Source organism: Aythya marila (assembly GCF_965140915.1).
Source record: "Aythya marila genome assembly, chromosome: 7".
NCBI classification, from domain to species: domain Eukaryota; kingdom Metazoa; phylum Chordata; class Aves; order Anseriformes; family Anatidae; genus Aythya; species Aythya marila.
Genome location: NC_139048.1, coordinates 29,349,294 through 29,372,501, shown reverse-complemented (window position 1 = coordinate 29,372,501; position 23,208 = coordinate 29,349,294). Strand labels below are relative to the sequence as shown.

General features: G+C 44.6%; 1 protein-coding gene across 3 annotated transcripts in view; it reads right to left on the bottom strand.

Annotated features, from left to right (window-relative positions):
• Positions 1–14,147: 14,147 nt before the first annotated feature.
• Positions 14,148–23,208, bottom strand: part of RNLS (renalase, FAD dependent amine oxidase) — a gene marked incomplete at its 5' end in the record, with an annotated part of 89,446 nt that continues 80,385 nt past the window's right edge. For all 3 annotated transcript variants that reach the window (XM_082765256.1, XM_082765258.1, XM_082765257.1), the window contains one exon: positions 14,148–18,375. In XM_082765256.1, the coding sequence (XP_082621382.1) occupies positions 18,223–18,375 (153 nt within the window). In that variant the 3' untranslated portion in view covers positions 14,148–18,222. The remainder of the gene's footprint in view (positions 18,376–23,208) is intronic.

The window sequence follows — 23,208 nt, the reverse complement described above, 5'->3', positions numbered from 1 at the left end:
CCAGCAGAAGCTGGAGAGGTCAAAGGAGAGACTGCCTACACTATGGTAGAGATCCTGTTGGCATAGTTGCCTCAGTCTTGCAGGGCTGGGAGTTGTGATAGAAAATACCTGCTGGGATCTAGTTCATTGCACATGGGCTTGCAAGATAACTGTAGCTGTGAAGCCACACAAAGCTTCTCTGCCTCACCAAATTCTGTTTCCAGGGGTAGATGCTGAGCCCCAGGGCATATCACATGAAGTCACCAGCCTGGTGCATCTCTCCTGCAATGGGGAGGTGTGGTGACAGCAAAGCAGCCATGTAAGGTTTCCTCCTGTAAGGTTTCCTCCGATTGACTTATGCTTTACTATCAGTGAAATGGAAACAAGAGGCTTTAGGATGAGTTGAAAAAGGTTGCCATCCCCCTGTACCTGCCAATTCCTAGGCACTGCTTCCAGATCGCAGCACAGATGTCACATCTTCATGCTGCCTTCATGGATGGTGACTCCTCATTAGATCTGGCTAGAGCTCTGCAGGCACCAAGGCGGTGTGAGGCTCATTTTTGCTTTGGGTTGTTTTTCTCAGCATTGCAGTCATCTCTTTGTGGTTATTGAGGAGGATGAGCAGCTCTTGCATGGGAATATAGTTTTCTCCTTGTCCCTCACAGGACCACTGGTGACAGCCTCTCAAGTCCTCATCTTTTCTGAGATGGGGAGGCTTGGCATATTTTTCTCCAGTTTTCAACTACATGACCACCTTTGTTTGTTCCATGGAGCCTCCTTAGCCAAACAAATATTTTTATTAATACTCATCAGCAAAAATATAAACAGATAATGAATTATGTCCACAGGCTCTGTTCTGATTATTTGACCTTTAGTTTCTATTGACAACAGCAAAGTAAACAATATCTGTAGTGTCTCAATGCTGATTTCAGCCAGGAATAAACAAGAACACAAAATGCATACTGTGAGCTATAAGCTATTAAACCAGAGACCTAAAGCCATCAAAACTGGCAGCTGCACTAAAAGTGTCGATGCCAAGGGAGCAATGATTGTCCCTTGCAAAACGTTGCTCTTTGCTCATCCAGGAGGCAGGGATGGGATTGATTAGCATGGGTCTACCTAGTGGTTATACTCTTGAAACATTTTTAAAAAGCGCTAAACTGAACTTGAGACAAGCATCTTCCCTCCTGACCATCAGGTCAGGTTTTCAGATGAACTCTGGAGCCAGCAGTTACTTTTAGGAGAGTAAATGGGAAGTGATGCCTGTGAAGGCACCTTCTGGGTATCTACATAGATAAATATCTTCATCTGAACACTTGGGCAGACCTCCTGGGCTCTGAGGCTGTCATCTACGATCCCTGAGGGCAAGACAACACTGTTAAATGTGTAGTCAATTCACTGATGTCCCAGCACTCGCACTATAGTCACACAAGGTCAAGCTCTGCCCCTGGGTCTCCCCAGCACACCCAGAGACAAGTGGTGATACCAGGCTAAGAACTGAAGACACAGCCTAACCAATGATCAGAGAACCTCTAACAGGATAAACCAGAAGGTGCAAGGCTAGTTTTCTAAAAACTGTTGTGGAGGATCGCTTTGACAGACCAGAGGTTGAATGTTAATGGAAGTTGGGGCCTTGATAAATAAAATAAAATAAAATAAAATAAAATAAAATAAAATAAAATAAAATAAAATAAAATAAAATAAAATAAAATAAAATAAAATAAAATAAAATCACCTTGTTAAGAAAAATGACCTATGATTGAATTAAAACAGGATGACAAAAAGCATGAGGGCCTTTGTTATAGCTGCAAAGTAGCCAGCAATTTATTGGAATGTTTTGATTTCACCATGGTTTTTTTTAAGAAACTAATGCCTGTTGCTAATCAGATTTAGCTCTGCTTTGGGCAACAGGTTGGACTAGATACCTCCAGAGGCCATCTAGCATTAAATGATGATTATTAGGCAAGTGTTTTACCTACAGTACTGGGCTGGCTCACAGAGGACTTTAGACTCAGCAACCGCTTTCTGCCACCTTGTTTAGTTACATATCATAATTTAGGGAACTCAAAGCTACAGCTTTTCATAAAATCACAGAATCATTAAGGTTGGAAAAGACCTCCAAGATTACCTAGTCCAACCATCCCCCTACCGCCAATATTACCCACTAAACTATATGTATGTCCTTGGGCACCATGTCCAACCTTTCCTTAAACACTCCCAGGGATGGTGACTCCATGTCTCCTAATTTCCAACCTGAACCTCCCCTGGTGCAACTTGAGGCCATTCCCTGTAGTCCTATCACTCCTATCACATAGTCCTATGAGAAGAGGCCGACCCACAGCTCCCCACACCTTCCTTTCAGGTACCTGGAGAGAGCAATGAGGTCTCCCCTGAGCCTCCTCTTCTCCAGACTAAACAACCCCAGTTCCCTCAGCCAGTCCTCACAGGACTTGTGGACCAGGCCCTTCACCAGCTTCATAGCTCTTCTCTGGACTTGTTGCAGGGCCTTCATGTCCTTCTTGTAGTGAGGGGTCCAAAGCTGAACACAGTACTCGAGGTGTGGCCTCACCAGAGCAGAGTACAAGAGGACAATCACCTCCCTGGTCCTGCTGGCTGCACTATTCCTGATACAAGCCAGGATGCCGTTGGCCTTCTTGGCCATCTGGGCACACTGCTGGCGCATGTTCAGGCGAGCATCGACCAACACCCCCAGGTCCTTTTCCTCTGCACAGCTTTCCAGACTCCCTACCCCAAGCCTGTAGTGTTGCATGGGGTTGTTGTGACCAAAGTGCAGGACCTGGCACTTAGACATGTTGAACATCATCCCCTTGGCCTCTGCCCATTGATCCATCCTGTCCAGGTCCCTCTGCAGAGCCTCCCTACCCTGTGGCAGATTGACACTTCCCCCCAACTTGGTGTTCTCTGCAAGCTTATTGAGGGTGCATTCAATTCCCTCATTTCCCAATGCTGAGCTTCTTGAATGAAGTCCTGTATGCCTGCCATAGAATTTATGGGAGAGAGCTGTCTCTGGCTGTTGCTCTGAAGAAACCACAGCTCCAAATTCAGCTCCTTCAGTGGATAAATGCAGAGCTTGTCAAAATACCAAGTGAGTGACCATCCTTGTGCTGGCTGGTTGTGGTGGTCCACTGAACGCATACAGCACTTCCGAGTTTACAGTATGAGTCTATGCCTTGGGTCTTGTTTAATTTTCTGACATCTCAAGACAGTAATGTTTGCAATACTTCACAATTTTGCTACAATAAACAGACACTTCTAATGCTGGAATGAGAAAAAAGACTTGTGGGAGGTGAGGGTTGGAAGCCCAGAGCTCATCTGCCAGCACCACCCATGGAGAGCTCATTGTGTAGGAGCCGTAATCCTCTCAACCAACTGGTCCTGGAAGGAGCTAGGCCAGTAATGGACTGAAGTGGGATGAACAAGAGACAAGCTGGGGCCTTGTTTGGGCTCTGCAGAGTGGCCTCTCCAAAAACACTATGTCCACAGAGACATTACTGAGGATCTCCCTACCAAAAGATCTTCGAGGCAGGATGGTATAATCTCCTCCTTATAGTCAGCTCCTGAGGAAATCACCCCTCCTGTGTCTGAAATGAAGGGCTCTCCAGCACCTGATTACATCCACTTTCCTGAAATGCAGCATTCAAGGTCTTTGCCCCAAGCTAGGCCAGAGATTCCCAGTGATTTTTGTGAGCTGCCTGAGGAAAAAAAAAACAAAACTTTTTGGTTGGGTCAAAGAGGTCAGTTTTCATTCGTGTCATCATAAGCACAAGCCACTCTGTTCTTTTTCTTTTTGAGATGAAATAACCGATATTAGTTTTTAAAGAGTAATTGTTAAGGTTGATATGCTGTCTTGCAGCACGTGCATTGCTTTCTGAGTTCATGTTCCCCAGGAGTTTGTTCCATATTTTTTTTTCCTCTGCCTTTTCATACCTTTGTGTCAAGCAGAGGCAAAATAAGCAGAGTTGGGTTTCAGGGTAATCTTTAGAGCTGATCAGAAATTTTCCAGTAGAAGCAATTTCCATGCAACAAATAAATAAATGTCTATTTGATAAACTTGAAAAAATGTTCAGAGGGTAAATCCCAATGGATCTTGCTCTGGAGCAGTGGCTGGCTGCCCAGCTACCCCAGAAGGTGGATTTCTACCAGAACCCCCCAAATCCCCTCCAGCCCCTGGGACCCAACTGGGCAAGAGGGACCTTAGTCCCCAGTTTTGGAGCAAAGCCAAGGGAATCAGTGATTCAAGAGGCTGGGGAAGGAGCTGGGATGGTAGCTGGGAAATAAGTTCTTGACTGCTCCAGGGTGGACAGCCAAGGTGTTACCCACTGCAGGCAGCAGCCCCAGGGGATCTTGGAAAAAAATAATTAAAGAGTTAAAAAATTAAACAAAACAAATAGAATCGGTAGGTTTGACTTTTCCACCTAATTGCAAGTCCAGCTGTGTGTTTCAAAGTACTGTTGGTGGGTATCCAACAATGCCTGTGCTGAGACGAAGCAGAATTCATCTCACCTTGATGGTTTTGATGGAGCCATGTTTTCCTCAAGCTGCTGCAATCAGCCTTGATCGATGCAGAACAACAGTAAGTGCCTCAGGTTGTTATGCATTTTGATGCAGGTATTTCTTAGGAATAAGTCTCGGGACACTACATATTTGCAGACACCTCTGTCCAAAACCCACTCTAAACATTCACACAGGGATTTGCTGGCATTTCCCAAAAGCCCTTAGTAGGGAGTTGAGGGATCCACAGGTTTGAGGGTGCTGTTAGATAAATAAATGTCTCCTGAGAGCCTTCACCTTCTCCCAAACCCACCCACCATATGTCTTGGGTGTGACTGCTGTGTCCCAGGCATTTTACCCCATGGAGGGATTATTTGAAAGAAGAATGTGGGCAAAGGATGTTTGTGCCTCTGAAAGCCAAGGTCTGTCATGCTACACGTTATACGCATTTCCAAGAAGAGCTGCCCAAACCAAGAGGAACAGCCCTACATGTATGTTCCTATGTCTCACAGCCTGGAAAGGGCAGCAGCAAAACTCACTATTCTGTGTCTGAGGTTTGCACTGCATTTCAAGAAATGGCTTGGATTGGTTTTAATAGTATTTTAGCCTGTTTGGACAGTGTTACCTCTTCCTCTGAGCTTTCTTCCTTTCTGTGTTGGGAACTTTTCTGCTTCCACTCCCACCTAACCTGTCTCACATCTCTCTTTAAAACACAGCTCTGTGACGGCATGCAGAGCAGGGAGGTAAAATTCCAGATCCCATTGCTTTATAATCAGGGAGAATAATGTTAATTCACAGCTAGTCCAAAGAACCTTCAAATGCCAAAGAACCCACAACTAAAGTGAGTATCTTTGAAGACTGTGCAAAGAGCCCTGATTTTATTATAATGATTGCTGTTATCAAAGAATAATATGCACATCTCAGTTAAATGTTCTTATCTGAACCAAGGAAGACTAATTAACAGGCAACTCCATGCCTGATATAGTTGGAGGGTTACAGTAGCTGCCTGTGCCACACTGACCTTTTGGTAGATGTGAACTGGCTGGCTCTCCCATCCCTCCCCCACAGGCTGGGACAGCTGTAAACATCCCCATAATAATGAGACAATTGTAATATCCTATTCATTTTCCATTAAGAACCAGCTCAGTGAAGACCTAGGTGGCCTGAGGGGCTGAGCAAGCAGAGCCTGTCCCTGCCCTCCTGCCACCACCCACTGCTACTTACCCTGGGACTGGAGACACCTTGGGGTGGAGATCTCCTGTCCAAGCCCCTTCTCAAAGCCTTGCCAACACCACAGCTCCTCAGGGCTGTGTCCCAGCACACTGGGGCTATTCCTGAAGATAGAGATTCCCTGCCCACATGGGAAATGCTGTTTCCTCAGGGCTGTGTCCTGTGTTGCAGCTTGTGCCGGTGCCTCTAGTGCTCTTGCTGTGCCCCTGGGAGCAGGGTCTGTCCCCAGCATCTCCAAGATTCTTTCTGCACCATACTGCCTCTTTGCCTCTCACTAGCTTTCCCCTGAGCACAGGAGCAAAGTGTGGGGAGGAGGACAGGAAGATGCTGACGTGTGTGGATGGATTTCAGTTTGGACACAGTCCAGAAAGGAGCACCAAATATTAGTAAACAGTGAAGGAAACATTTATGTGTTTGGTGATAACTCCACTTCTCTATGGCAGCAAGCTACAGTGTTTTTTTCATTAGAGAAAAAGACCTACTCAGTTGCTCTGCTTAAACTGGAGCAGCTCAGAGCCTGAACCCCTTCAGATCCCAGCCATCAAATTCATTTCTCTCTCCCTTGGGACACATCAGCAACTCCTGATGATGTCTGTGCAGGGAGCCAAGTCCTGCAGAGCAGAGGGTGCATGCTCTTGTCCAGGGGCTTACAGGACCCTGCAGCTGTCTCCAGCATCACTATAATGATCTAGGCTGAAAAGGAAAGGGTCAAGATGGTTGACCTATTTTGTTTCTTGAAAGAAGATTATGAAGCAGTTTTCTTGCCATGTGCTAAAGAGGGACTTACTGCGTGCCGATGAGATCTTTAAAGCAATGAAAAAGGGTAAGGGTCTAACTAGTCCTGGAGGTTCAAGCTACACCACCTGTAAGGTTAGAAGTGAGACCCAAGAGTGATTCAAGCACTGAAACAGGCAACTGAATGATGTTTCACAATTTCTCAACATCCTCAGATCAACCCTGGAAACTTTTCTGAGAAGAATAGACACTAATCTTGCAAAAACTAGGGGAAGTATAATGGCACATGATTTTGGAGAACTGAATTGATGGCTCCTTCTAGCACAGAGAAGTAAACCCTATGTTTCTACACTCTTCACTGACTTTCCCTCAACAAGATCAAATTTGGGTCAGTGGATGGTACATGGTCCTTGGTGGTACATGTTCACAGACCAGTTTTGGAAGACCTCAGCTGGACACATGTCCCACACAGGCCCTGATGGATGTTGATGGGATGGAGGTGTCCCCAGCATCAAGAAGAGCAAAACTGAGAGAATGAGGATCAAAATGAGACCTGAAAACAATTTTTGATGAGACAGCTTCTATACTGGACAAAATGCTTGCCTGACCAACAAGGAACTGCAAATATGAATGACAAGAAGAAAGAAGCAGCAGGATTTGCTTGATTTTATGCTAAAGTTTATGAGATGGTGTGAGAAATCATATGACATAATAGTCTTGCTTGACTTGAAATGTCTGATCTTAGCATAGCTTATTAGCATGTCTATGGCTTAGCATTGCTAACTGTAATTTCAATGCACTCTCCAAATAACTGATTTGTATAGCACTTAATATGCTAGGAACTGGTTTGAGTCAGAGAAGTGATGTTCAAGGTAAAAATTCTTATTTAGGTAAATCGTGAGAGCTGGACCACTCTGGTTGTCCAATCATGTGGCTGCTTGTCCACACATCAGCTTGCGGATTTGAGGCCAGAGAGCAGCAAAGTGTCATGTTCCACAGGTAAACCAGTACTCGGCTACCAGCTCAGAGCAGTACAGAAGATTGGGAAGGTAAAAAGCACACTAGTAAAACATCATCAATGACATCTGCAATAATAATTATGAAATGCTAATGTACCCTACCTCTTACACTAATTTGCTTTATGTGCTGCCTAATCCAGCTTTTTACCCAATAGTGTATGTTATGAAAAACTAAAGACACACATTGAGTTGCTCTTTGTCTTTCTCAGGTATTTGCAAGTTATAGCAGCTAAGAATGAGAAGGGAGGGCAGCATGGCATGATACTGATGAAACAGGGAGAGTTTATGCTGGGCAAGCTCTCCTGGTCCTCTCTTAAGCATACTACATTGTGTTAGGATTAGGGTTAAAATTAGGGTAAGCAATGCTTTCATAGTATGACAAGTAGATTTACTCTAGATGGGACCTATGGAGGTCTCAAGTCCAGCTCCTGGTCAGATCAGGGCTAAATCCAGAGTTAGACCTGAGTGAGGTTTCTTTATAAATTGTCCAGCTGAGCTTGTCTTCATTTCTGTTTTAAACATTCCTTTTCATTTTACAGGTTGAATGTCTTGCTTGCGGCTGTGATCTGAAAGAGCAACAAGAGGTGTTGTAGCCATATTTCATTTAATTTCATGTGGTTTTCCCAGTCTTGTCAGGAGTCCTGTCCATGTGAGAGAGCAGCTAGGGAAAGGAAGAAGATGACTGAATGTTTTCTGGTTAAATGAGTCCTGCAAGTCAGGAGGGAGAATACAGCAAACAACGTTGTCTTGCAAGGAATTAGCTTAGTGAAATAAACATCTGACCTTGTCCAAAAACAAGGCAAAAGCCATAGACCATCTTGTGGTGGAGAAGATGGGTGCCAATTCTGAGTGCTACTTGGCAGTGAAGAAGTTACTGGATCTTTTTGGAGAACTCTCCTGAGACTATTGAAGTTACTGGAAGGCCTTCTGTTATCCCAGCAACAGAAGATGCTTCCTTCTATTTGATTGTAAACATTTCACCTAGCAGTGCAGTTACAATGGAAAGCCTTGGTAAGTGGAACCAGGAGTATACTTGTAGATGGATTCTACCCAGTTGAACCCATGCTAGTCCTAGGAAGAACCTTTGCAACATAAGTTGGCAGAGGCATATGGGCCAGTAGGAGCCTTGTTCAGCAGGTTAGGGAAGGTTTCAACCCTTCTTGTTTCTCCATAGTCGGTTTAGATGACCAAAGCCATCAGGAAGGGGCTCAACTCATAAGGTGAAAGGTAGAAGCTGACTGAGCTATGGAGCTAGGCTTCTTCAGGTGAGAGGAATCACCTCAAATATACACTACATCTCTGGTGATGCTAAACGATATGCACGTGAGGTCCTCACTGACCCATCAGTGTTAGCTGTTTTGGTTCCTGTGGATCATCCACCTGTTGGGTCAACCACACTGATACACTGGCCATGATGCAATTATCAATAGTCGTTAACAGTAATTACTCCACTGTTGTTGTTACTACTAATAGTGATAATAGTAATAACAGTAGCAATAATGGCACACTGCCATTATTAAAGGTGCTACTGACAGCCACCTTTGTGGCTGTTGCACTTATGACTCCTGAGAGACCTCTGGGCTGGAGAGAGGGATTGTTTTGCCCAGTGATGAACAACATAAAAAGGATAAAGCACACAGCTTCCAAAAGAAAGGGCTCAGCTCTGCACACGTGGGCGGCTGAGATGTCTGGAAGAAAGACTTCAAACTGACACACATGGTATCTATCAGTAGGATGGAAGGATTTTTCCTTTGCAATTATCGCTCCATCCCTACATGCACTGTCAATATGAACAACTCTGGGGTGGTATGCATGTAAGCTCTGCTTGCTTGCTGACAGTTAGACTTTTCTCCATCTAGGATGTATTCAGGTGTGTTATCAAACAGATTTACCCAAGGCTGCTGGACTGGGTTGCATTTCATTTTTCAAGAAGGAAGGAAGGGAGCTACTGAATCTACTTACAAGCCAAAAAAATTGTACATTGGCTATTAAGGACAAAGTACACCATTGGGACCCACAGTGTGCCTCTCTCTGATGTTTACCACCAGGTGTATAAGATTAGTGATGGTTTAGAAGATGCCATCAATGCTGCTAACAAATGACATGTCCCTTTGGGAACTATTGTCTCCAGTGAGATGACATCATGCAAATCACCTCCAGCTTTTGCCATTTGAACCTCCTTCCTACACCCTTGTCCTACCATTTCTGGTTTATAAAGATAAGGGGCTTTGGGTACAGAGAAACTGCTAGAATAGCAGCTCTCCCCCACCCCACCTCCTGAAAATACAGCTCCTTCCTACTGCTTTGGAGCCTGGCTCCATCCCGTAGGATGCCTTCACAGAGTGTGGGACTGCAGCTGCCCCTGCAGCTGCCTGGTCCGCCTTATACTTCAGCTGGGTCGATGCATCTGGATCCCTTTTTATGCCTTTCCCTAATGTCGATGTTTTGCTTTTTTATGAATCACAAATAAAGAGGAGCGTGGCACCTGAAGTCTCAGCAGTGCCTGAGAGTTGACTCTTCTCTGTGGTTTTATTTCTACAGCCAGCACACAGCTGTCAATGGGACCACCACCATGGTGGAATTAGATGAAATACTGCAATATAGCAATTAATGGACAGAGGCCTGTTACCTCCTTCACTTCTGGGTCTGGGTTGGCCAAGTGGAGCAGGACCCATCCCATGGGGCAGGGTGCTCTGAGTGACCCTCCAAACTGCAGCTGGAGTGCCACAGAGTGAAAGAGATGGATGCAATTTGGGGTTCGGCACCTTATCAGTTTGCATGGGTGGGCAGAGCACAAACAGCATCACCTGGAAGTAACAGCCTAAGTAGATTAGGAACAATTCATATGTGTAATGGGTTAGACTCCCCGTTTCCCTTCTGTGGCTTTTCGTAATGCAAGGAATACCTGCAGGCTGTCTTAGACCTTAGTGTGCTCTGGTTCAAGTATGTTTTGTTTGCTGTCCTCACTTGGTTGGCGTTGGGAGACATTGCTCTTGGGAGGTGGAAACACCTTCTCATCCTGGGCATCCTTCATCCCAGGAGTAAGGGATTTTGAGTGTGCAAGCTGGCTGCCCTGAAGGATGTCCACAGGAGTGTTTTTATCATAAACCACCAAAAATCAACCCAGAACGTGTGGACTGGTTGGGGAGAGAAAAGCCCTGCTGACCACCCCACTCTGGATGGGTCCAAACAGGGTTTTGGGAAAGAGACAGAAAACACAGCACCCACAAGGGAGTAAATCCAGAAAGGAAATGTGGCTTCCAGAAGCTGGCCTACTCACCAATCCAGAGACACGAAGCTAACACAGCCTGAGGAAATTCCTCATACAGCCTCCCCATATCTGTGGCTGGCCAGGGAAGTCAATGCTTGGATTTATGGAGCTTTGCTGTTCGAGCTCACCTCTGGTTCACCTGGCACAAGAAGATAAGATTGCCAGTGCATTTCAATGAGGTTTAAAAATAGTTTTTACCCATCTGCTCCGCTTGATGGGCTTAAATGCAGCTAATGAAAATGCGCTAAGACATAGATGGAGCCTGGCTCTTTTGCTAGCAATAGTCAACTGGGAATAAGAGCTACTTCCTTATAGCAGACGTGTAGCTCAAAGTTCACCATAAGTGCATTCATTTCGAGAGCACAGTGCACATTTTTCTGCAAGAAAACTAGGCTTAGCCCTTCAAGAGACTACAGAACAACTGATTTTATTATTCAAACAATAAAGAGAGTGACAAAATTAACTCTCTGGTCACTCTCCTAGTGGGGATTTGTTTAATACCCTTGGGTTTTGCATATATGTTTTGCTCATCTGTATTCAGATGAGCAAAAATCTGAGGATGTGGAAAATCTGAGCATGTCATCCAGTGTCCCGTCTCTGCTTTTCTCACTAGTACATGAGCTAAGTATCATATTCCTTCAAAAGTCATTCACTGTGCTAAGGCCAGGTGGAGCACCACGCTCCACCACCAAGTCCTCTGTGTTTATGCTGCATCAGTGCATGCGGCTGGGGGTTTTCATCTACAAATAGGACCTCCAGGTAAAACCAAAGCAACAAATCATGCTTCTTTTTTCTTCTTCTTCTTCTTCTTCTTTTTTTTTTTGTTTCCTCTTTTTTCTTTTTTAAATTACCCATACATACAATACTTGCAGGCAAGTAGAGCAAGAGGAGAAGTACCATGAGAAACAGGTATTCTTAGATGTCTTTGAGGAAAGAAAAGAAATTTAAGGCATGGATTACTTTCCTACAACTGCTAGCAAACAAAACACTTCAACTTGTAGCTATTTGCTACTTGTTTGGTCCCAAACCATGGCAGCTGCTTTGAGGACTGTGAGAATAGACGAGGCTGAACACAGTACCAGTGACTGGAAGGAAGGAGGTTTGACTCCCGGGGGGATGGATGCATGCAACTCCATATCATGGGCCCACCTGGCTTCATGTTGCTGGCTAGCCATGGTACTGCGATGCCAGCTACAACACTGGTAAATCACGGTCCCTCCTGTATGCAGCCATGCACCTCCACTTGGGGTGAACGGGGGGGCAGGTACCTTTGCAGAGCAGGAGGGGTGCAGGGAGCAGACAGATCCCTTGAATTTGCTGTAACTGTTTGCAGCACATGGTCCTGGAGATGCAAGTGCAAGGAGCCCTTTTGAACAGCAAAACATCTGGAAGTCACCTCCAGCCAAGTTCTGGTTAGAAAACCTGATTTTCTCCCTAACCCAGAGCTGTTACATTCTACAGCCCCTCCCCCTCCCTTGTCTCTTCCCCTTCCCAAATCCTCCAGCCAGGGGACACTGCCTTAAATCCTGGATCGTGATACATTAAGGGTTTTGTTTATACCCACTCCAATTCTTTGTGGTTCACTTTCCCAAGCTGATCCCCAAAACCTTCTTTTACATAAAAGGAGAGCAGGCTTTGCAGTGCCCAGGTGTGCTAAGAGAGACAGCAAGGGTGCAGGGTGCTGACATGCTGTGTTTTGGACCAAAGTTGCTCCACCAGCTTCATAGAAATAGCACTTATAATTAAGTGCTATTATAATGGTTAATTAATTATAATGGTTAATTAATTATAATGGTATAATTACTAAGGCTATTATAATGTATAACTTATAATAGCCTTTAACACATCTGTGAGTAGCTGGACAACAAAAATCCAGCAGTAGATCTCTGTACCAGTAATGAAACTCAGTGAGACCCAGCTTCTTCTGCAATGGGGAACAGCCACACACATTTACTGTTCACCCAGTGGCAGATGCAAACTGAGAGGCTACATTCCACTAGGTTTTGGGGAGCTGGGCTGGGATTTTGTGTAGAGGCCTGCACCTGGGAAGGAACAACCACATGGTTTTCAGTGGTTTGTGGGGACAGGACAAGGGGCAACGGCCACAAGATAGAGCACAGGAAGTTCTGCACCAACACGCGAAGAACTTCTTCACAGTGAGGGTGATGGAACGCTGGGACAGGCTGCTCAGGGAGGTTGTGGTCTCCTTCTCTGGAGATATTTGAGGCCCGTATGGATGCCTACCTGGGCAGCCTGCTCTAAGGAACCTGCTTTGGCAGCGGGATTGGACCTCTCTTGAGGTCCAACCCCTTCCAATCCCTTCAATTCTGTGATTCTGTGATTTTCTGTGTGCTGACAAGGTGGTGAATGAGGAGGGCTGATCTTATCCCCTTCCCCTCTGCCACAGTGAGGAAAGTATCTGTCAGGGCAGAGGCTGTGACCTATATTCCGGTGCTGATCATCACTTGTCAGCACTTCTTTTTTGGGGCTGAAAAGGGCAGAGGATGGCCAAATTTGCACAGGGCTCCATGCATGTGCTGTGAGCATCAAGCCCACGACCCAAAATGCACCGGGGAAATGAGATCTCAGCCCTTGCAGCAAGGCTTCAAAGATCTTGATGTGCGTGATCTCCTGGAGGAGAGATCTGAGCGGCGATAGTGCTGAGAAAGGAAGGATGTTTCGGCACTGGCACAAGTGAGGGAGGAGGTGCCACTCATTTCAGCAGGAACCTGGTGCTGAAAACATAATTTCAAGCTCAGCTGTGGTTTACTGCAGTGTCCTTGTGACTGGCGGGGTGCTTGGTGGCCAGCACAGCAGGGAACAGGGTCACTTTCACACAGCCAGGGTGCGAGCAGGCCCAAGTGATGCTTGTCTGTGCAGCTCCACCAGATCCTCCAGATCTTTGGAGCCATCAGAGAGGAGGGTGAAAGCCACAAGTTGCTCAGTGCATGAGGCTTTTCCTTGCTGGGTTTCCATATATTTTCTTCCATGTAAGGAACATTTCTCAGCCTTTTCTGAAATATAATCTGGACCCACCTTGGGCTGGAGTCAGAATTCTGTCCTGCAATGGCTGCATCCCAAGCTGCCCTCATGGGGGTCATGCTTGGTAAGGACCCATTTGCTGTCCTGTGGCTGCACTGGGAAACACCAGCAATATCACCACTGCCTGGCCTGGAAGGTGAAACCTAAATATCAGAGTTAAGCAAAATCCTGATGCGGCTCACACTGAGGCCACGTGGTGAGACAGGTGGAGTGGCAGCAGGCGGCTCTGGGATTTGGGGGTTTCAGCTCTGCCTTGCAAAGCAGCTTACAAGCAGCATGTTCAAGCTGGAGTGTGGATTAAAGGCAAAAAACCAGCTTTGTCCCCACAGAATTTTGGCATGCCGGATCAATGCGCTCACTTGTCAGCTCAGAAAGTGCCCTTGTGCCCCCGAGAGCTCCAGGGCTGCTGACCCCTGCATCAGCCTCCTGGTTGTGCTGCATTTTGCAACACAGAATAGCCAAGCAATATATCCCAAGGGCAGGAAGACCATGAGCAAATCTTGGCCTCCAGAAAAGCAGGCCTTGCTCCAGTGGCTTTGGCTGAAGGGATGTTTCACAGCTCAGTGCTATGGGAACCCACTAGGTATGTTCATCTAGGAAGTGCCTCCCATCTGCAATCACCTTTTAAAAATTAAACAACAAAACAAAATAAAAAAACACACACAAAGAAACAACAACTAAAACAACCAACCAAAAAATCCTAAGTCAACCTCAATTTATTTTCATATGCGTGCACAAAAACACAGCCTGGTTCATTAGAGACATGCAATTTGTGAACCAAGGAGCTGGGCACCTATCACCTCTTCCTAGCTCTTTTTAGAAATGGGCTACGTTCCTACAGACTGCATCCATCACAGCATCTTTGTATCTTCCCCGGGGTGCACAGTGTGTTTTACAGATCTGAGAGAGTTATTCTAACTAACAGCCACCTCTGTTAGGTGCAAGCACAGTCACAAGAAGACATATACTTTTCAGCCTGGCAGAGGCAACCTCGGACACAGCAGCTGGGATAGAGTTGCCCCCACAGTAAGCCAGGTGTGGGGACATGTCCACTGGCCATGGCAGAGTCCTGGCCTTCAGGAGGTCTTCAGAAGGGGCTTACAGGCTTGGGCTATTGAACACATCCACAGCTTCTCACCTGAGAACTAGCCCAGCCTAGAGCTGAATGTTTTGCCCCCAGGCTCACCTCTTCCCACCACAACTTCTATGGTGGGGGCTATCTGCCCACTCATGGGACACCAGACAAGCAGATCTGTCCTTGCTGGAACTGCAGATGTAAAGCTGGGAGCGATGGAAGCTCTTTAAGCATGCCATTAACATCACTTTTTGGGGACAGGCTTTGTGGCACTGGTGGGCTCAGCCAAGTGATGTTCTCTGGGTGGAACTTAAAGCAACTGTGAGTTAAAAGGCTTCAAGCATTTATGACCCAGTCTTTCCCTGTGATGAGGAAGACAATAAAGCTGAAATGCTTTAATTCAGCTGAAGTATTTGGGCTACTGGAAGGATACATTTTGATAGATTGGCATGCTATTGGGAATGCTGGGAGCAATTAGCCTTTGTTGCTCATCATGATTCAAGTTCAGTCAGGATTCTGGCCTTAAAATCTCTGAATCTGTGATTTGTTTATTATTGGGTATTTCAAAGTCTAATAATGACCAAAGCTGTAAGATTGCTGAAAGGATGCAGTCAGAAACATCTCCACTTATCTGTCATTTGTGGTATTTAAGTGTGCTTCTATTACCATAGCACTGTGAATGCATCTTTACTCCTTGAAGCATGCCTCTTTATGAGGCAGCTAGAGGAACAATGTAGCATTGGGTCAAAGATGGCTTATTTTCTGTTTTCTGCATGTCACACACTTTTCAGGATTAATCTTTATTTGGATTTTCAGTAGTTTGACTCAATTCCATTCAAAATTGAAGGAGGGGAAGGAAGTACAAGTTTAGTGTGGTTTAATGCAAAATCTCTGTGTATTAAGGCTTGGATGAAAGGATATTGGTGGGATGGGTCCCCACTAACCATCACCATCATCACCACCAGCAACAGCTGGCCCCACTGTCATGGTGGCACCTTCCAGGGGAACTGAGTACCCAGTGGTAAATCCTCTTGTATGGTCCAGCACCACAGAATAAATGTTTTTCTTTTGGCAACCAATTCCTGGAGGATGCCTAGGCCTGGATGGAAGCTGAGGAGCAATCTGAAAAATGTGGCTTCATTGTTTTTGTATGCCATCCTCAGTGAGCTATGGTTCATTAATTAAGGTTTTCCAGCACTGCAAAATCAAACTGCTTCAGCTTGGACTTTGATTGCTTCTGAGCTCTCACTAGATCAAGCCAGTACTAAATTCCTCAGCAGATTAGATTTATTCCATTACCATGTGGCTCTTCTTGGCTACCTTCATCCTTGGAAGACAGGAATTCATGTGTTCTTGTAAAAAATTTGTGCACATAATTGCTCACCACTCTTTCATGTTTCTGAGCAACATGCAGTGACGGAAACCTAAGGTCTGGAGCTGATTGATGCCTACACAATAATAAAATGTAGTTTTAAACTTGGGTTCTGCAAGGAAAGAAGAAATAAATCAATAAAACCAGCTGGTGTCATGAAATATCTTTCAAAGATATTTTAAAAACTAATTTAAACCTTAAACTTTGGTTTCACTTAAAATACTCTATTAGAAATGGTCAAATGCAGCAGGAAACTACTGTGTTCAGTTGCCGTGAATACAAGACGTCGTATTTTTGTGAAATGTGGGTATTTTAGAAAGAGAGGCTTAACTGTACTTCTCTAATGGATGCAGGGTTAAAATTTTGCCTGCTGTAAATAATATTTTGATAATTTTAGTGCTGGAGTACAGAGAGGTGCTGAACTTGTGATGCATGACTGAGGAGGAAGGGCAAGTTAACATCAAATTTAGAATAAATGATTTGTTAATTTCTAAGCACTTTCAAAATTAATTTCCCAGAAACACAGTTTCGCAGCTTAAAAATACTTGTAACTGTGACAGATAGTATTTTCAACACAATTACACTTGCTGTTTATTTTAGGATTTCAAATCAAATTCCTTGTTCATTCATTCATACATGTATTTATGTTCTTCCCTAGACCTGCCCCTGTATTTCTACACCAGTTTTGCAAAAAAAAGTATAGAGCTTCTAGAATTCACCTTATTTTCAGACTGACTGTTTACTTTAAGTGAGTTTTTACGGTGGCAGTGATTTAATTCTAAGCCAGAAATGTCCGCAGGTTTCTTATTAACATGCTGCCATGGAATACACTTCAATTACTTCTCCTCCTCCTCCTCCTCCTTTGCCAGAGAAAGCAGCCAACCCACCTTCCACATTGGCTACGCCTACCTGATTGCTCATTCACCTGGAGGTAGGAAAAAGCTGCTCCTCATGCAGGGCAGCCTGGAACTGCAGAGAGCCATAATGCACTAGTAATGCACTCGCCACCTGGCAAATACTGAACTATTTAAAGTGCATCTCTTTTCTTTTACTTTTACCTTCTTTTATCTTTTACTGTGTTAAACTTGTGTTACAGCCCAGATGTCAAGGTAAGTCCCAAGATGCCTTGGTACAGCAGCCCTATTTCTATGAGAGCATTAGAAACATGCACAGCTTCTATTTCACTTTATCTCCATCCTTTATTCTTCCAGCACTGCTGGGCAGATGTTGCTTGGACCACAGCCAACACTGGTACCATCGTTTCAGTGGCACATCATTTCCAGCAGCAGCATCAAGCTGTTGAAATAAATCAGCTCTTCCACCACCCTGCAAATGGGGCTTCAGAACACTGAAGGTTAAGAGAGCTGAGTGGCAGAGAACTACAATCCCTTACTTTTTTTTTTTTTTTTCTCCAAGTTTGCCATACTTGGAGAAATAGACTTTGAGTAGATGTTGTTAGACTTTGTGGAGGCTTTCCAACTTGAGAAGCATAGCAAGGCATGCCCCATCACTGATTCACCATGGCCACACCTGTGACCACTGCTGATCTGCACTGACAGAAATGACCACGTCTATACCTCTGATCAATCGCACATGTTCCTTCTTTTCATGTTCAGAGCTCCAAATACTCAGAACAACAGCGAACTTTGTAGCTCCATGGGTTTTTACGCTCCTTCAGGTTGGGCTCTTTTCCTTGACATTATTTTCGTATGCTGTAAAAGCATCAGGAGATCTGACAAGGCTGCTGGAACTTAGTGGCTCTGACTGGAGATTTCAAGCAAAGTAACCACTCATAAAGTACATATCCTGGAAAATTTAATTAAGTTCCATTCCAAGCATTATTACAATACACCAATACATCTTCCTTTATTACTTCATTAATTTCTGCAAGATAGAGGCTAGTGGTGTTAATACTAAACTAGAATGCAATCCATCATAGTTAAATCCATCATAAATCTAGACTATGTTTAGCAGATAACTGAAATTGTTATAAATGAGACTTCACAGCCTCTGCAAGACTCATGGCAGAATCTATGCAGCCATCAAAGTTGGAACAAGTAAATCCATCGCCCCCACAAATCAGGAGAGGTTGAGTATGAAGAATCATGTGTCCTGGACAATTGGGCACAGATTTTGTAACCTGAAAAAGAAAAGCATATAGGAGATGGAAAAGAAAGTTATTTTATTTATCTGAATTCCATGCCAGAAAAAATAGAAATATTAAAGAGAAATGAGCCTTCATATGAAGCACTCCTTCCATCCAGATCTTAGTTTCTACCATTAACAATCAAAGTGCTGTAGTAAAATATTTATCTTGTGTATTTAAATAATTAGAATAAAACTTTCCTGCATATGGAAATTTTACAGCCCTGTCCTGTCTTATTCTCAATCTGTTGCAGAAGAAATAAAGCCTGATCCTGGACAGACGAAGTGTGGAGATCTCTAAGCCAAAAGGAATGATGGTTACTTCCAACTTATCAATCAATTCCACTCTTGATCAAGATTTTGACCTGCTGGCCTCATGGCCTGAACTGTTGTTAGCACACATAAAATCAATACACTGAGTAAACATAAATTCTGGGGGATTTGACTACTGTGTTTCTATAGATGTTGTCTTTATCTGCTTTCTCTAAAGTTGAACTAACCGGGGCTTTGCTGTTCTTCATCATCTGAGAACACAGCTGCAGGAAAATGTGCAAGTGGTAATACAGCAAAGACATTTAATTCAAATAAACCAAGTCCCCTGCTCTCTAAACTCACAAAAAGGGCAAGCATGGGAATGAGGCACTAACAGTACCATGTTGGAAATCCGGTCAAGGAAATTCGTGGGCCAGATCTTGTGGTCCTACAAGAGACAACACTCATGACACAGCAGCATAGAAAAGCCAGTGGATTTTTATGTTATCCCATGGAGCTCTCTTGATTTAGAATCACTGTGATGCCATGCCATGACTTAATGGACAGCAGGTCAGTAACAATGAACCACAGAGAAGCCAACAGAGACTCACATAATCTGCCTCTGTTCCTTTTCCCTATATATTTGCTCTCTGTTGGTTCTCCTGAGATATGTCGGGTGGGATGGCAGAGCTGGAGAAGGAAGAGGAACCTGCCATTTCTGAGAGAGCCTGCAACACAATCAGCTTGACCAGATGACCTTCCCAGATGGGAAGTGAGGTGGACTTCAGTGGAATGACAGTCATGATGACCTGTCTGTGCTCCATGCATATGTCTTGAGACTCTAGCTCTCCCGCGTTGATCTCCTCTTTTATTGGAGTAGAGTAGCACTAAAGCTTTTTAGGTATCACCAGAGATACAATCAACACTTTGTAAATAATATGATGACAAGTTCTGAACAAGGTTGCTTTGATAAATATTTACAGAATCACAGAATTTCTAGGTTGGAAGAGACCTCAAGATCATCGAGTCCAACCTCCAACCTAACGCTAGCAGTCCCCACTAAACCATACCCCTAAGCTCTACATCTAAACGTCTTTTGAAGACTTCCAGGGATGGTGACTCCACCACTTCCCTGGGCAGCCTGTTCCAATGCCTCACAACCCTTTTGGTAAAGAAGTTCTTCCTAACATCTAACCTAGAACTCCCCTGGCGCAACTTAAGCCCATTCCCCCTCGTCTTGTCACCAGGCATGTGGGAGAACAGACCAACCCCCACCTCGCTACAGCCTCCCTTGAGGTACCTATAGAGAGCGATAAGGTCGCCCCTGAGCCTCCTTTTCTCCAGGCTGAACAATCCCAGCTCCCTCAGCCGCTCCTCGTAGGACTTGTTCTCCAGGCCCCTCACCAGTTTTGTTGCCCTTCTCTGCACCCACTCAAGCACCTCGATGTCCTTCTTGTAGCGAGGGGCCCAAAACTGAACACAGTACTCGAGGTGCGGCCTCACCAGAGCTGAGTACAGGGGGACGATCACCTCCCTGGACCTGCTGGCCACACTGTTTCTGATACAAGCCAGGATGCCGTTGGCCTTCTTGGCCACCTGAGCACACTGCTGGCTCATATTCAGCCGACTATCCACCATCACTCCCAGGTCCTTCTCTGCCTGGCAGCTCTCCAACCATTCCTCTCCCAGCCTGTAGCTCTGCTTGGGGTTATTGCGCCCCAGGTGCAGGACCCGGCACTTGGCCTTGTTGAACTTCATGCAGTTGACCTCAGCCCATCGGTGCAGCCTATCCAGATCCTCCTGCAGAGCTTTCCTACCCTCAAGCAGATCGACACACGCACCTAACTTGGTGTCATCTGCAAACTTACTGAGGGTGCACTCGATGCCCTCATCCAGATCATCGATGAAGATATTAAAGAGGACCGGCCCCAGCACCGAGCCCTGGGGGACGCCACTAGTGACTGGCCTCCAACTGGACTTGACTCCATTCACCATGACTCTTTGGGCCCGGCTATCCAGCCAGTTTCTAACCCAACGAAGCGTGCGCCAGTCCAAGCCAAGAGCAGCCAGAAAAATTTTTTTAGAGCACGAACGCAGACCCCCACTACCACAAATTATGCAGTCGAGTTTCCCGCATTTGGGGAAATCGCAGGGGTCAGCACACCCGGAGTGCAGGGGATGAGCCTCGCCCTGGGAAAACCACCTGCCTGATCATGGTGTCTCCCCTGCCAGGTAAGTATATTTACTTACCTGTATTTAATGTCATTCTCAATGCATGAACCGTATTTATTTAAAAAATAGTATTCCAGGCACTATACCCTTGATTAAACTTGTATTTGTGTATTTGTGGAGTGGCTTTTCTAAAATTTAACAGACTTTGCTTTACCAATATCTATTAAGCTGAAGCTACATCTAACTCACGGAGAAAAGATCTCTTTTCAGTATTGTACTTTATGACAAATTTCAGCATGTGTCAAACAGCAGAGTAAACGCACAAAGCACTTGTGTTTTAACCATGCTTTGCTGTGTCACGTTCTCAACTGTTTCAAACCTATGTACAAAGACCAAATGTCCACATTGTACTAAGTCAGTACATCCTAGAGCAGCACCGATATATCTCAGAAAAGAGGTAAGGTAGCAGGAGCAGCACTGGTAAGCATGACACCAAAGCAGGATCAGTCAGAGAAAAAAAAAAGGATGAGAAGATGATGGAGAACTTGATGATGTAGTGATAAGGGGAGGAAGGTGGGAATTATGACAAAAGGAATGACAAAACAAGACCCATAAGGATGAGATGTTGAAATAGAAGAAAATATCTAGAATGACAGAAGGAAGAAGGAAGCACAACAGTAGGGTAGAGTAGAAACAGAGATCAAACCAAAGAGATCATATAGCATGATATGGAGAATGCAATTTTCTTTCCATCGCTCCTTTATTTTATGCCTTATTTTTGGTCCAAAGATATGTTTTGGATTCCTGTGCAGTAAACCATTACCTTGTCTCATTGTGCAAGCATTAAGTCCAGTGAACAAGATCTGGAGTCCAAGATATCTTGTTGAGCCCAGGGAATTTTTCCATTGACTCACACGTACATTACCATTGGCAAGAAAAAGACCCAGAGCCTGAGAGCTGCCATGGAAATCAGTGCAGTACCAAAAATGATTCTCACTAAAAAAGCATTAGTTTTAGCCTGTATGCATATGCATATGTAGAGAGGAAATGTGAGACATAATGCACAGGTGTACATTGCCAACAGCAGACACTGTGAGTCTAGCCAAGTCTAACCAAAAATCCCAGACAGCCATAAATGCGGGGGAACAAGAAGCCAGCAGAATGGATCCACTCTCCCAGCAGCAGAAGGGTCACAAACACGGACAAGGAAGACATACAGCATTACAGAAACTGAAAGTAGCAGGGAACTGAATTCTAGCCACTGCCATGCTTCTAGTTGCCTTTTCCAAGAACACATCATCTGCCAAACACCCACATTTATGTTACTGGCTGTACTGTGTGTTACAAGAATGTTAGCATCTTCTTTAAAGGAAGAAAGTACCTGAAATGAATTTGTAGCCAGTTGTGATCCATTCATTCATCAATTACTCAAGTTGATGGAGGAGTCTAGTTGTGTACTGTCAATCTGGGAAGAGATCTTCTTTCTCTAACTTTACATCAGAAGCTAATTTATGCCTACAATTTTCTATTAGATTGAGGGCACAGAGCACATATAATGAAGAGACGTTTAGCAGGAAAAGGCTTCTGGAGTGTTCTTCCGTCTTTAATACCCAATGCTCTTTCAATGCTGGCTGTACTGAACAGTTTCTGATTTGTTATACTGATCAAAGGATCGATACTTTCAAATCTCAGACGGCATCTCTTTGCCTGTGTGGCAAGGCTATGCTCAATATAGTAATATTATGCAATAATAGTAATATAGGAGTAATCATAAATAGAGTGACTAGGAAGAGGAATGATTCTATCCCTTTTTCGAGTTCCTCTAACGGTGCTGTACAAAATGAATTCCAAATTACCGTCAGCTATACGGCACAGCCTGTTCCATCTCCAACATTGGAAGACTTCAATGCTCAGCTAGACAAAGCCACGGTGGAGATTAGATCCAGTGTTGACAACAGTTCTGCTTTGAGCAAAAGTTTGGACTAGAGACCCAAAGAGATCCTTTCAGAGGTCTTCTCTATAGAGGTTCAATTTCTGTGATTCAGTGTTTTGCCAATCTCCCTTACAAAGTGACTGTCAAAGGAACATGGTGGCTAGGAAGCTGCTGGCTCTGAATGCTAATAGTGTCTTATTGCAATTAAAGCAGGGGATACAGAATTGCAGCTGTGCTGCTAAGTAGTGTCAGTAGAAGTTTGGAAGTCCTAGTCCCTCATCTGCCATGGATAATTGTAATGTCTGTGCTTTAATCCCAGGATTATGTTTGGTGATCTGAAAGATGCTACAGATGGATTTAATTAATAAGCAGGATAAATCCAGTCTGAAAGAGTCAGGGGAAAGGTGCACCCATCTTATCAGTTTCCTTTGCTTCCTCGGCAACAACTTTTTATAATTGAAAGTAAAGATA